Here is a 16,117-nt window from a genome sequence, read left to right on the forward strand (position 1 = left end):
TGACAGAAAGCTTAGCTTTACCCCTCCTCTAGAAGGACCATGAAAAAAACATTTACTCCATGAACATCTGCTGACTGCCAAGGACACTACACATTTTACCTTTAATTTGGCAATCACTAGAAATGACTACTTGTCAAAAACCATATTAATTTGTTGGCAGACTCCTGAATTAGATCATTCTCCAAATTATGTTCTATTCCTCTTGATAAAAAAACAAGTCCTCAGACAGTGGTTCTGGCTCCTTTACTGGGCTCTTAAAACAGGCCAATTATGGCAAGACTCAGCTGTAAAGGACAAGTGATGAATATATTTATTTAAATGACAATGCAGAAACCTCTAAAATAAATCTCCTGGAGTAGCATAAGGGTGTGTTGAAGGGAAAGTGTATACAGTTAGGAAAATTCATCAAAAATAGAAGCTGGCTCAAAAAGAAAGTCTCCTAATGAAGTCTCTTTACACAAAACATAACAGCTTGTTATCTAAAGACACATGCAAGAATGGACTTAAAGTATTAAATAAGAAAATTAAGCTAGGATTCTATAAATTTAGAAATACGTATTTTCAGATGGGGAATAAGCTGGATAATTTATTGGCTAGGGCCATGAATATTCATGTATCTGAGTAAGATAGTACAGATTAAGCCTTGCACTTGGACAAGGACATAGTCTTATTTTGTGTGAATTTGCTTTGCAGAAACCCAGTAAACAAGGACACACTAATGCGGCTATGCAGACATTCTCACATAGGCAAAGTTCCATGAGGGCAAATGCACCTGTTAGCCGGGAAGCTATTGCACTTGTTATAGGAAGGTGTGGATACATTCTGAGGTGGATTGTTTTATTCCTTTCTCCCACCTCAAATGTTCCCATCTTTAATTTATTTTGTTTAGGTAATCAATAATGACATAAGAATCTGCAAGCAATTTACATAATTTTCAGTTAGCTATAAACATTCTACTAATTTTGGTTTGTTGATGGCCACAAAATACAACTTTTATCCCATGCTGATAATTAAAGGGTATATACTGTACTCTATGTATGAATAGGGGTGGATTTGGAGAAAAACCAACCCAATACTACTAATACCATCCTGCACTAGTGGAAATGGAGTATATGGTGTTTGTGCTCCAGGTGCAAGTTCTGTTGGGGGCAATAGGCTGACCAGCCCTACTCCTTAGCCTCAAAGTACATTACCTAACCTAGTTACCACCTTCAGCTCCAGAATATTCCCACCCCCCCCCCTCCACCCCCTCCCTCAGCAGATGTAGACCATGGAAGTACATTGTGTCTGTATTAGCAGCAAAACATGCAATGATAGCTGTGAATCTTGACTCGTGAGCATCTTATAGTAAAATACATTAAATTGATTATGTATTTCATTACTTTGTATGTACATTATTTTGTAGCTAAGTATATGTTTTACAGTTGTATGCTTAATCCATATATAACTGTCATTTTTGTTTTTATGCTTGGAAATTACATCAACCAAAGTGAAACAGTTACGTGTACATTGTAACACAGTGTATTTGTAATCAAATTATACTTTAACTATTTTGAATGTTTCACACATACAGTATATATGATTATATGGCAATATATGCATGCTGTACCTTACTGGTATCATCTGTCAACTTTTTTGTTATATTTATTGCCATAAAATTTATGAGGGTACTGACAGTGATATCCTAAACACGAAGGACAAGTCTGCAATGATAACAAAAATCTCTGCAAATTGGCTCGGGTTTGTGCCATACAACAGGTATTAAGCTACAGATACATTGCTAATACAGACTATGATTAACACTAGTCTCTTAATACTTCCTAAGCTTGGTACTTCTTGTAAAGTAAAAGGGGATTCTCACTCACACAAAATCCTGAGATGCTCACAGTCAATTATTCATGCTTGTTGAAAAGATTTTAGGAATTAGGTACAGAATAAAATATGATCCTCTTTAATACCAGACTATGATTCTGTTGGGAACCTTGGATAATGTAATATAAATAGAATAAAGGGTGAATTACAGTCCATATTCCCAGACCAGATCATTTAGAAGTAACACTGAGCAGATATGGTCTCTTGTCCGGTATTATATAGAATTATAAGCCCCCTAAAAAACACCTGGATGAAAATTAGCTGTGATAACTGTATTGTGTCAGTTTATCTGATTATTTTTAATGTAAAACTATAACCTATTCCCAGAGAACTATTTTATTTTATTTTTTTAACCAATATCATACTATATGTATTATATGTAGACACAGCTGTGTGCAGACACATTTGTCTGCAGGGTGCCATCAAAAATTATGGGACCCAGTACCGACAACATAGGCAGGGGCCCCTATTGTTCTTGAACCGCCAACATGCCTGGCAAGACCACCTGTATCCGCAGCACTGGCTGCACTACTCTACCTCTGCAATGCTTCAAAGGAGATGTGAACTTATGTCAACTTTTAAACTGTCGACCTTGAACATGTTGACCTAATGCTTGTGTCGACCTAATGATGCTGTAAACCTAATCCCATGTTGTATGCGGTATTGACCTTTGACCTTCAGTGGTTGACGCAATGAATCTTGACCTTGGTTGTGTTAACCTATGATCCATAACCTTACAACAGGCGCTTGTCAAAATATAAAAAAACTAGGACTAACAGTAATTGCAGGAAGTGCCAATGGGTAGTATATGGCCTTGCCTGTGAATATGTGCAAATAAGGACTGGGAATCTGTCTACAAGTAATAGGGTGGTCTTTTAAACAGCAAAAGCATAAGGTTTTCAATCGGGTATGGTCATGAAGCTGCAAATGGTCCAATAATTAATTATTTCTTGTTTCCCATGGCATCAGTGATGGCCTATGGGATACATATTACATCATTTACCAGGAGAGGAGTTGTTGGCTCCCTCCTTAGTATCAGCAACTGGTGCATCTCTCATAAAATGACCATTGCATTTGATGTGATCACTTTAGTTTGCACATAGCTGGGTTAGCCTCTTATTAGTGCTTGTGCCTGGATGTGATTTTTAATACATATGGGTGGAAATAGTAATAAGAAATTCTATTTATTGCGGTCTAAAACTAAATGGGCTCCATAATGTTGTATTTTATTCTTATACTGTAGACCCATAGTGTCCTCTATGCTGTTGTTTACATACAGTACATGTGCATGGGTAGATAGATAGATAGATAGATAGATAGATAGATAGATAGATAGATAGATGCACCCATGACCCACAGGATTGCATGAGTGTGTGCCCTGCCAAATGGGTCACTAACAGGCATGGTTAGTTACAATTATAATGCAGCTGCATGTGCATCTCATTCATGGGTAAGCAGATGGATACCACATCTGTAGATAGATAAATCTTTGTCATCAGGTAGGTGGTATGTTGGTTAAGACCAGCTTCCCCTGAGGAGAAGAAATGATAACTCCCCCCCGACCCAAAAAGGCTGTGGCACCTTTTTTTATTGAAGACCTACGGTATATACTGTGGGCTACGAAAGGAATTTTTTTTTTAAATAACACATTTGATTTATAGATTGTATTGCATCTGCAATTTATTTTCTATATTTTTAGCAATAAATTATATCAATCCTTTGATTGTTGGGATATGTAGTGCATTCATTTCCTCTAAATGTAGGTGTGTTGATCTAATATATTTATGAGAGTAAATTATACATCATATTTAAATTTCTACACATTGAGTAAGAGTTGAAAGTAGACTGCAGACACCACATAAAATAGATCTCTCCCGAGGGACCTTTGGAATATGAAACTTGAATAGATGGCATATGTTACATTGTGTTTTGACTAGATTATCGTTTTTCCTTCATGGTTGTCAAAACAGTGTTTTATAATAACATTTTAACTATGTATTTATTGAAAGTTATGACAGTTAATACCATAAGACAATAATAATAATTGAGAGCATAGTACATGCCGCAACTAGTGTAGTTCCCGAGGTGCCTTGCATATGCCTTGTGGTCACAGAGCAGGATTGCAGCACATGCAAATCTGCTCAACACCACCACTGCTAGCTGCAGTGCTGCCCTTAATCATTTATGTAGTGGTGCACTCAACTCCTTCTCTGCCAACCATATCACTACACATACAAGACGTTGTTGAAAAAATTGCATATTTGTTGAAGCAATGTGGTTTACAAACTATGCCAAAGGTTTACCATCCTAGACCAAAGAGAGAGACTGCTACTCTGACAGGTTACCTGGTCAATGGGACAACACTGTCTATGTCAACAGGCATGTCGCCCTTTTCATGTGTTGACCTTTTTCATATCAGCCTTTTACCTACACCAGCATTTTCTTTTGTTGACCTTTTGTTTACATTGACCTTGTAGTATTGACCTAATGACTATCAACCTAGACACTGCTGATCCTTTATTCTATAACCCTCTGACAAATAATTGGCACAGAATTTTCACAAGTGTATTATGCAAACCAGAAATCATTATTTGGTAATAATGTCTTACAGATTTCCATTACATGAAATCAAAACGACAGAAATGTATTTCCTCAAACTTATCATTACGCCAGTGATTCTCAAACTTTTTTTATACAGTGACGTCCCACGTATGGGTCTCAAAGTTTTAAAGACAGAAAAACAAATGTGAATGAACCTTACTGGTCCCAAAACACATATGCCCAGTTTTTCTTTACCATAATCCTGAAATATCTTCACTGTTGTGGCTGCATGCCTGTTCCTTTCTCCTCTCTGATGCTGCAGGAGGCCAGGGGGCAGATGGGACCATATTTTGACTAGCCCAAAAAGCATCCAGTTAGGGATGACCATCAGTGGGTTACTCATCGATGGTACCAAAATGGGTAATTTAGATGGTTTGAAACAATCTGCAAAGGCACCATCGGTGGTCACCCCTGCTTTACAATACAGATGGCTGTGAGCCAATAAAAGCCGGGAGGTGGGCTTTGCAGGAGTGTCAGGGGCGATAGTGGGAAACTTTCTGGTACTTCCCCATAGATGGGAAAAGTATTTTACATTGGTCATAAACAATCGATGATTTTGAAGTTTGCATTGGAGCTGGGAGGGTGTTTAGAGAGCAGGAAAGCTCACTCTCCCCTTTTGCTTTACTAATTGGCCAGAGTAAATCCTGTGCACCCTGTCTGGCCCTTTTCTTGACACTCCATTTTTATAGTGCGCTTTGCAACAGGGTGTAAGGTTGTTGTGTCACACAGTCAAGGGTGCCAAGAGTGAAGGTTGGGATGGAACAGATTACACGTGCCCAGGCTATTCTCAACCATTTGATCTGCTTTAGGCATTGCCTCATTACCGATGCCTATTTTACTGTATGTGCTTTATTGCAAAGTGAGTATTATTATAGGGCTGACCTAAAAAATATATTGTTAAATGATGAATAAAATCAGTAGTAAGCATGGTTATAACTTGTTAACACAATTTTTAAGCATATCAGCATTTTTTTTTTTACCCCTGTTGGAGACCTTTGGGTGGTAGTAGATAAATTATGGGAAAATGTTAGTATGACTAGCATTACCATATCCCGTTTCCCTGCTGTTCAGTGCCAGGAATTGCTGTATATAGCAGCACGATGATCATGAACATGAAAGATGCAGTATATAGGATTGTGGCTTGACCTTCTGGTAGCACAGGACAGTAGGAAAGTTATGTACAAGACTATTGTAAAAAAAAAAAATACAGATAAAATAAATAGCATTGTTTTTATATTACGCATGCAACCTACAGTAATTTGCCTTGTTGTAAATGTGAGAAGTTTTGCTAAAAATTTATGTTATTTTAACTTCATAAGGAAAAATGTTGGCAATAATGAAAGTATACAAAAATAGTTTCTGTATAAACATACCTTTTGGAAATCTTTGATATTAGCCAGATTAAATGAAAATATGTGATCCTTCGCTCCGACATATAGCCTTCCCCGTTCTTCATCTAATACCAATGTGTTGTAATTTGAGCTGTTAGCCAATCCACTGAATGTGATTAAGTTGTTGGAGTCCAGCATTTCTGTAACAGAAAGGAAATTACACAAGGTCAGCAAATAAGCAATTATCTATTAATAAAATGATGCAGGTTGCAGACCTATTCAGAGGGTGGAGTTGAAGACTAGCTGGAATACAGAAGTCCATGTGACAAACTAACAAAATGCATAACCAATAATTCAAATGTGACAGCTTATTACACGCTAGAGCAATGTTTCTCAAACTCAGGGGCAGATGTATTAAGCCCTGATAAGTGATAAAGTGTAGGATAATAACACACCAGCCAGACAGCTCCTAACTAATATCCTAACTAATTTTTTATACCTGCCCTGTAAATTGACAGTTAGGAGCTGATTGGCTGTCGAGTATCACCTTCTACTTTAACATTTCTCTATACTTAATACATCTGTAGAACCCCTAACCGTTCACATTTTCACCCAGCAGGAACACTGTGTCACATTTTCACCCAGCAGGAGCACTGTGTATCATGAACTGTCACATTTTAAAAATCCACAGGTGACATAGAAAGCATGAACTGTGTGAGGTCCTGAGGACCGAGCTTGGTGAACCTCTGCTCTAGTATAATACATAAATATATTTAAACAGCATTTAAACTAATCACATCAAATCATTAAATTGATTTCTCTTAAAATAAGGGAAATATTTATTTATAGTTAATAAAAGTATTTTAGTATTCCTGGAAATTTTTTTAATAAAAAGCACAAGTGGTGAAGTATTGTGGACCTTAACCTTATCCTAAATAAGGCTTTCTAAACAAGTGTTTTTAACCTTTGTGTACATATGCTGGCCAGTTGCCACCACTGGTCACCTTGAGCATGTTTCTCTAAGCCATGAGGGTCACTGTGCTCAATTTGACCATGTCCAAAATGACCTTACATGGAAGTTTAATGTATTGGGATACAGCCTTTGCTATTAAATAGAGACAATAGCTCTACTTTGAATTAATTGGCTAAACTACACAGTTGACCATGAGCCATTGGAAGTGCAGATGTATAAAATAAAGATACACACTACAGATTTAACGGTTCCATAAAACTACAATGCAAAGTCTTGCCATATATTATATAAGCATTTTTTTAAACAGAAACTAACAGCACAAAGTGTATTATAAAGGTTTTCATGATCATCGTTGTACTTTCATTTCACCACCTGAAGAAAATGATTTAAAAAGTAAAAAAAAGTTTCAGCATTATTTTACAGGGATTTTTTTTAAGTCACTTGAAATGTTAAACAAATAGAAAATGATGGTTAAGTGTTCCTTATCCAAAATGCTCGGGACTAGAAGAATTTTGGATAACGGATTATTCTGTATTTCTGAATAATTTTATATTTCAATGACGTATCTTGAGGTATTTTGCATTTATGTTGTGCAAACACATCAAACACATGAAAACTACACAAATATATTTCATTTGTGGCTGAAACAAGGTTTAAAATCACAAAACAAAGTTTGTGTACAATCTCAGGCACTGGATTGAATGCTAAGCAATCATTCTCATGCACACATTTATGCTGCTTTCAGACCGCAAAACTGGCTTTGACCAGGTATTTTAAAACGTTTCTAAAAACGGGTCTGCCAGCTAAAACCCCTTTCACACCGCATGTCTTTAAACGGTATTTCAATGCAGTTTTTGTCCTGAAACGGTATTTCAATGCAGTTTTTGTTCCTTCACAACACTAAACCCGTTTTAACCCATAGAAAACAGTGGATGAAAAAAAAACGGGTGTGAAACGGGTAGGACCCTGCTTTATTACCGTTTAGAAATACCTGTTCAATAGAACCGGTAAATTCACTCTACACCTTTCAGACTGCACAAATTACTGTTTTAAAACTGTAAAAAAACTGCAAAATAACGGGTAAATAATGCAGTCTGAAAGGGGCATTAGTGCCATTTACATGTCATGTCCCCAGTGGCAGTTACATATCAGGTCCACAATACTGCCAGTTACAGATGTCCCCAGTACTGCTTATAGCAAAAAAAAGTTTTGAAGATTATGATTTTCACAATAATTTGGATAATGGATATCTGGATAATTGATACTTAACCTGTACAAAGTTTTTGGAATATGCAATACTATGAACAGTACTAACTAGTAATGATAAAAAAATCAACTTGTACAATAACTTTGAAATCGTGATAATGTACACAAACAAGATATCATAAATACATAATATCCAGAAAAAAAAAATATTTCCAACCTGGCAATTTTTTTCCTTCATTCTAATAATGCATGGTCTCCTTACTTAAAACTATACAAAATACAATGCAGCTTCAAACTTCACTACACACCTACAGTATGTCTCAACATAATGGGACCATTCAGTTGAACATAACTTGGTCTTATATATATATATCTGCATTGCTTAAAAGATAAAGCATAATGGGGGAAATTTACCAAGAAGGGAGTTCTATTTTACATGGGATGTTGCTATGGGCAACCAATCAGAATCTACTTGATATTTATTTAGCACCTTCTAGAAGGTAATAGATAGAATCTGATTGGCAACATCCCATTTGAACCAGAACTGCCATCTTAGTAAATTTCCCCCACTGTGTTGTAAACATCTACTGAACTGCATTTACCTATCTGTATCTATATTCATTTATAGACACCATTAAAACTATGAGTGCCTGCCAACCATATATTTTCATGGAGGCTATTACTCATCTTCAGCTACAATTTAAACTCGCAAGCTCCACAAAATTTGAGAAAGAGAATAAGCAAGATATGTCTTCAAAACCATCTTTCATTAGACACAAAAGGTTCATCACATTTCTACCCACAACTCCAATCTCCTGGTCTAATGGAGGTCTAAAACTCATCTGGCATTGTCACAGGTATTATTAAATTAAGTATATGTAGCATGCTGCAACTGACTCACAACCCTTTGCAGTCGCCATCAGTAAACAGTTATTAATAGAACGTACATAGAACATGCACCTTTCTGTTCTATAGAAGAATATTTTAAGTAATATCTTAGGCAAGAAAATTGTGAAGCAGCATAAATAAGAAAAGCACATTTATGGCCACTTTTTAGCCACATTTCTATTATGCAGTGTCTTTTGTTCGTCCATCATTGCAATCTGCAGTCTAAAATATAAATGTCACCTACGCAAAGTGATTTTATTTTGTTCATTTAAATCTCAAATAACTTATTTCCATATGAAAAGCAATCTCTATATCTGTGCCGGCCTTGCTGTCTTGAAGGACAATAAAACGCTTCATGCATTTCCATCCCTGCCAAACATTTCATAATCCGTAGGATTTCATCAGGCAGAAATCGGATACAGTCAATTTCCTTAATTTAATGAAGACTAACATATAATAATAAATTTGTATTACATGTACTGTAGGAGCAAGAAACCGGAATAAATTACAAATTAGACTGTATCTAGGAAATATGGAAGTAATGATGCTGACATTTCGGTTGGGATAAAACTATAAATGAGTGTACAGAAAACATGCATTGCTGCAGAGCCCCAAGTGTATAGCTGAACAGACTATATCTAGTGATATAAGACATATGACTTGACTTGAAAAGATCTTTGTTCTAATATTGTCTTGTATGCTGACCCTTTCCATGACCTCTGGTTTCATGTCACCTTATCTGCACATGTCACAAAGTGTTTCTGCCTTGTCATCACCTATGTTTTACTTTCATCAACATACTATAAGCTCTAGAGAGTACAAGGATACTCTTCCAATACTGCATAACTTGAACATGTTCTAAACTAATTGCGCAGCCTATCAAAAAAATAAAAATACAAATATGTAGTTACATAATCATGTGTAGACTTACATTTAGAATCTATAATAAATTATGTAATTATGTATCCATGGCTGTGTTCTGTTGTATGAACAGTGTAGTTTAGAAATCATCTGTCTGGATATTTTTTTGCTCTTTATGTACCGTACCCATTCAAAATCTGTAAATTAGATTTTAATTAAGAATCAAACAAACTTTTACATAATAAAGCAACACATTTCACTTGCCTTTGAGCAATTTATTTACCAACATTGATTTATAAGCAAGCCCAGGAAAAATAGAGGAGCACCATGGGGACTACAGTGGAACCACTCACTATGTTATTAAAATCTTTTCCTTCGTGAACGTGCAACTTTCAATGTATATTTGTATGTATATTTGTATATTATATTTTGTATGCTATTTGTTAATTTAATACATTCAACATAGTAGCATTACTATCAATTCCTCTCGTGGTCACAATATAACACAATACTATATAAAAGCTCATAAATATCATGTGTATGCCAGCAGACAGTAATCACAATAATTTTTATGCCATTTCAGTTTCTTCATTAAATATTTTTTAATTGGGGGCCATGGCAAAAGGGAATAAAAGTTTTAAAATCAATTATAAATGTCATAATTTTTCAGTGCACAAGAAGCCTATTTATTTGAATGAAAGATCCTTCCTCTATGACACTGTATCTAGAATCAAGTATAATGTTGTTTGCACAAAATTGTTTTTGTATTCTAAAAAGTAAAAAAACAACAATAATACCACTAAATACCACTCTTTACTGCTGTTTAAACAATGTAAGTATATAAAGAACTGTCTGTTAAAGCTGCATTTAATAATTCTGAAAAACACATCTTCCACTCAGTAGTATAACTTCAAGGATCAGTGTTTAGGACACCCACAAGTCCTGTTATATTCGTGATTGCTTTTTGGACTAGCCAGTTCTCCACAGTTTAACTTTTAATTAATAGGTAAGTGGTACAAATGTATTGGGAATGCAGAATGTGCTGGCTGCCATTGTCAGCTACTGTACTTTATACAGAATCATTTTAGCAATCCACCCATTGTGCAGACAGACCATTATTTATTGAGTAGTACATCTCTTCTTCCACTGCTGAGAGGAGGTGAATTGGTTCATTCAAAAGATTGACAGCATTGGCCTGCACAACATCTGCAGCTCCAGTTATCAGAGCACAATCCAGAGATACAACATAGGACCCTACATTTTCCATGCCATACCTGATGCTAGCGATAGATGCTAAGTTAATCTACAATACTGTATATCTGGTACAAATTATAGATTACTCATACAGTATGTGTCAAGTATACAAAATTAAAACATACCTGATCTTATATGTAGATCCATACCTAATGCCTGGTCTAATTTACAGATCTAAATAATTACTGTTCCTGAGCTATAATTAAACATCAGTTTACTGAATTCTGTCCAACTGTACAATGAACTCTGGCAACCAATTGCAAAGTTTCACCCAACCCCTTAACACCAGATAATTACCATTAACAAATTCAGTTGGTTAAACCAAAGTATGTTACAATGACGAAGTAATTAAAAATATTATTCCTCATAGGTTGCTTCTGACCTTTGGGAAGACTTGCTGATGTAGATGGTCCAAGGGTCAGTTATGGAACACTGGGGCAGAGCAGTGGCATAACTAGCTTTTGGGCGCCCCCCCGCCGTTAAAGGGAGGGCGCCCACGCACCCCGCCGCACCAACCTCCGCCCGCCCGCCCCGCCGCACCAACCCTCGCCCGCCCCGCCGCACCAACCCTCGCCCGCCCCGCCGCCGCACCAACCCTCGCCCGCCCCGCCGCACCAACCCTCGCCCGCCCCGCCGCACCAACCCCCGCCTCGCCGCCCATGCAATCCCCCCCATCCCCCGCAGTCTTACCTACACTCAGTACGCGCTGGTCCCGGCTCCCTTCTTCTGCTATGAGGACCACCACAAAATGTCCGCCCCCATGCAGCAGACAGTTTCAGAGAACTGTCTGCTAAATGGGGGCGGACATTTTGTTGTGGTCCTCATAGCAGAAGAAGGGAGCCGGGACCAGCGCGTACTGAAGACACTGACACCGCCGAAGTCAGACAAAATGGGGAGCGTGTGCATGAGACGCTCACACACCCCATTCTCCCTGAAGCCCTAAACCCATCTCCCTGCTCACTGCCTGCTCTGTCCCTGCTCCCTGCCCGTCTCAATGAAGCGGAGACAGGTAGGGAAGCCTTCTGTCCCCGCTCCCTGCTGCCTCACTGAAGGGGAAGCGTTGGTGAATGTGAGCAATTCGCCGGCTCGACGTCCATGGCTGACGGTGGCTCCATCTGTATCTCCACTTTATCTCTTCACCTGGCTTAATACATCTGCCCCACTGGGAGATGTAATTCACCATATCATGGCCTGATGCCTCCATGCAAAAAAGTCAAGACATTGTGGGAGAATACAAAAATGTTGGATATATTGCGCTCTACCTGATATGTGTATGTGGTGCTGCTTATCCTAGGGTTTGTCCAGAAAAACCCTTTTGTTAGTATTTTATACAGAGATATGGATAGCGCACTCTATGTTGGTTCACAGTATTGGTGTAATGTGTCAGGTGGAGGGGGAGGGGGGTGGAATGGGAGCGGGGGACTTGGGATGAGTGGGGAGGGGGAAGGAGTGGGTTGACAGAGAGATCACCTGGATGTCTGAAATAACAGTCTGGGAAATTTGTGTAAGTGATCTAAATGCTTTATTTATAAATGAATCATTTGACGTGAGTGGATACTCTTCTGGAGTGGTGCCCCCTCCGGGGTTGAGTGGGGTAAGGCACTCTGAGCCTTTGGGGGAGATGAGTACCACCTTTCACATGGGGGAACTCTGTGAAAGGGGAGGTTGTGATTTCAATTTGCAATGTTCAGGTTGAAAGTCTATTTGAGGAGACCTAGGCTGTATCTGTCGGGAGCCCTCGCGGGAATAGGGATACCAACAGGTTCCCTTATACCATATGTCCTATGTGGGACCTATGTCTCCTGATTATTGTGCAGCTAGGTGAGGGTTGTGCAATGCATCATGCAATGTAATAGTCTCGAATAAGGTGGGTGTGATCTTGCTGTACTTGTCAGGAGCCCTGTGGGAATCGGGATGCCAACAGGTTCCATTTTACCATAAGTCCTTGCTGGACTTATGTCTCCTGAGAATGTGTGCAGCTGGATCTGATTGAATAAAGCCTTAATGCGCGTGCGTGGTGTGGTCTGTCCTGGAGGGGAGAAAGTGAGCAAATGGCGGCGTCCCGCAACTTGCTTCTTACCCCATTCCTTGTAGATGTTGCTGCGCCATCCAGAGATAATTATATTAATCATTATATTCTTAAAGCCAGTGCAGTGATATCATTTTTGTGTATAGGAATATGAAAGTATGCTACCTTTTCTTACATTCTACTCACATTTTTGTGAATATGTCGATCTAAAAACAGTTTTAAATGCAATATGACTGGATAAGATTTAGAACTACTGGATTATCTCACTTTAAAGTACAAAGAAATACAAAATGTATTGCCACAATTTAAAAATATTTTGCCAGTGGAGCTTATTGTTTCTGACGGGCCCTGATCCCTAATTTCCTACATCTGGAATCTCCTATCTGGAAGAAGCTAGACTTCTCATTACTAGACATTGCCCCCAAAAAGCCACACACAGGGGGCATGGCTAAATGACTCAAAGTTGCCTTTTTTAGACCCACCACCTCAAAATGCACCACTATTCCCGGTATGATATCCTTGTCCTGCCTGCTTCCTAGAAAATCTGAGCAATCTTCAGTGGTTCAGTGGTTGTGGGGCATGCGGGGAAACATCATGAGCCTCCTGCAACTTGTGGGAGAGTAGGCAAGTACTGTATGCCCTCTCCACATGTGTGGCATGGCTTTGATGGTGTGTGTGTGTATGTGCACTGCACTGGAAGCCTGGACTTCATCTATAATAAAATATATAGGGACAAGGGCGTCAAAAGACACTCCATCTGATCCACAGTGCTACTGTGGTGGCCATTTTGTGGAGTATAGCCCATATGCTACTTCTGCTGATGTCATCTGGAGATGGCGTTATCTACCTTAACCTAGCTCTGGAATGCTTTGCTATGCAATAGAAACCTATGGGGACTGCTTCTGCTGTTGGAAAGGAGTAGCATTTCAGTCAATTTTGCCAATGATTTAAAATAATTGCCAGCAAAATGTAGCTGTTGAGCCATTGTATTAAAGTGTCTCCTTCATAAGACTTGATGAGCTGTGCACAGATCATCGTTTTAGTTTCTTGATAATTGGTCAAATCATGTAAACTGACTTTGGATCCTCTAAATTTGTGTGAGTTTGTATTTCTAAAAAAAAAGGAATTGCAGATTATATCAGATAAAATACATACCTACATAGTAAAAGCCCCTTCTAACTTACAAATATAAAAATGATTTTATTGAGCACTAGATCAGCACTGAAAATACAGACATTTAAGCATCTCTTCCTACCATTTTGGTTATGAAAGCTGCAGCTACCTATGTCTAGAGAGAAGGAGGTAGGAAAACAGCTAGATCCCAGCACCTGATCAATGGATCTAGCAGGTGCCAATACCAGCGTATGTACACAAGCGGAGGCTTGACTGCACATGCGCAAAACCCTGGTTTCAGTTTATTGACCTCGCTGCAGCCTATAGAAGTCAATGAGGTTGTGGATTTTACTAGAGAAGAGGGAGAGGGTGGGTTCACTCATGTAAAAGCCATCCTTGGTCAAATATATGAAACCGTGGTCTGACCTTTCAAATTACGCTTTAGGCAGCAGCAAGTAAAGCAAAATTAAGGGCCTAAGTTGACAGTAGTTAGGACTGTATATACATATGTTTATGTTTTATAGTTATGGATAATTTAATTAGGGATGTGTACCTCTTTTCATAATTTTTATGGCATTCCACTAAGACTCTATGGAAACAGGCATGTACAGTATACTCAAATATAGATAAACTTCACTATGTAGGAATTACAGTTAATTAATGAGCCTTATTTCAAACCGTAACGGTAATGTTAATGCAGTGGTCATACACAATCTTCCATTCAATTGCAAAAACACTTTTCGGGAACTTTCGTATTGAGTAAAAGCTATCAGGTGCTTCCATTTAAATGACAAGAAATTGAGTTATAAAATTGTTACATGCCATTAAGCGCTTTAAAGCTTTGCAAACTGATCTTAGGTCAATAATAATACAGTGTGCCCAAAAGAGTCATAAACTGCCTTTATATGAGGTCTTCATTATTTTCCATGGGGGGGAAAAAGTGGTTTGAGTGGACATTTGTTTTCTATTAGCTGTCCATTCCATAGAGGGAATCATCAAAAATAAAGAGCAATAACAATTAGAAATGTAGCATGAAACAATAATATATTTTTTACGTTCTGACATACGTTAAACCCCTAATTAGGCGACCTTAACATTGTAAAAGATTAAAGCAAAATATATAGTAAGAATATTAAGAACAGAAGTGGATTCCAACAGAGGAGCATAGAACAACAATGGATTGTGAGGTGCTCAAGAAAAGATCTTCTATATGATATTTAGTCACATTTATCTTTTAACTGTTAACAATTACAAACGTATTTATTTATTAACAGTTTCTTATATAGCGCAGCATATTCCATTGCGCTTTACAAAAGGAGACAGTTATACAACAAACTGCGTATTTACAGACAGTCAAAGGTATGAGGGCCCTGCTCGCAAGCTTACAATCTATGGGAATAGGAACAGTGAAATGTAGCCATGAGGAATAAGCATACACATCACAAGGTTTATTGCTGCAGTAAAATACTAAATTAAATTCAACAAGAAAACATTAATACATTAATATAGTGGTTCCCAAACTTTTTGACTCACATATTATTTTCATGGCATCCCTAGGCCATAAGTAATAATTCAGAAAAATGTATTCAATTAACTGTGTTTATAAATCACCCTTAGCATCCGTTATGTGGTGAAGGACAGGATTCACTTCGGTTTGTCCACATATTAATGCATGAAAACCACACACTTATTTTACCCATTACAGTCACAATAAATAATTTTAATAGGTCCTGGACCACAAACCCAGGGCCCATCTGCAAGTGTTCCGAGGCACCCCAGGATGCCTAGGTATGCAGTTTAGGAACCACTGCATTACTCCATATTAATGCAGTCACTGCTTATATAGTGGTTTGTAACATCGGGTAGGTACACCATCTGGCCGATCTGACGACTGACCTAAAAATTGACAAGGTTTATGCGCAAACCATCTTGTGTATACACCCTTACAATCCACTGCCTGACATGCTTGGTGAGAAGAACAGGTAGTGA

At 38.1% G+C, this 16,117-nt stretch overlaps 1 protein-coding gene across 2 annotated transcripts in view; it reads right to left on the bottom strand.

Annotated features, from left to right (window-relative positions):
• Nucleotides 1-16,117, bottom strand: part of SEMA3A (semaphorin 3A) — a 221,723-nt gene that overhangs the window by 153,629 nt on the left and 51,977 nt on the right. For both annotated transcript variants that reach the window (XM_083183085.1, XM_083183084.1), the window contains exon 2: nucleotides 5,847-6,004. In XM_083183085.1, the coding sequence (XP_083039211.1) occupies nucleotides 5,847-6,004 (158 nt within the window). The remainder of the gene's footprint in view (nucleotides 1-5,846; nucleotides 6,005-16,117) is intronic.

The sequence above is a fragment of the Crinia signifera genome, chromosome 4, assembly GCF_055691185.1.
Source record: "Crinia signifera chromosome 4, ASM5569118v1, whole genome shotgun sequence".
Classification (NCBI taxonomy): Eukaryota; Metazoa; Chordata; class Amphibia; order Anura; family Myobatrachidae; genus Crinia; species Crinia signifera.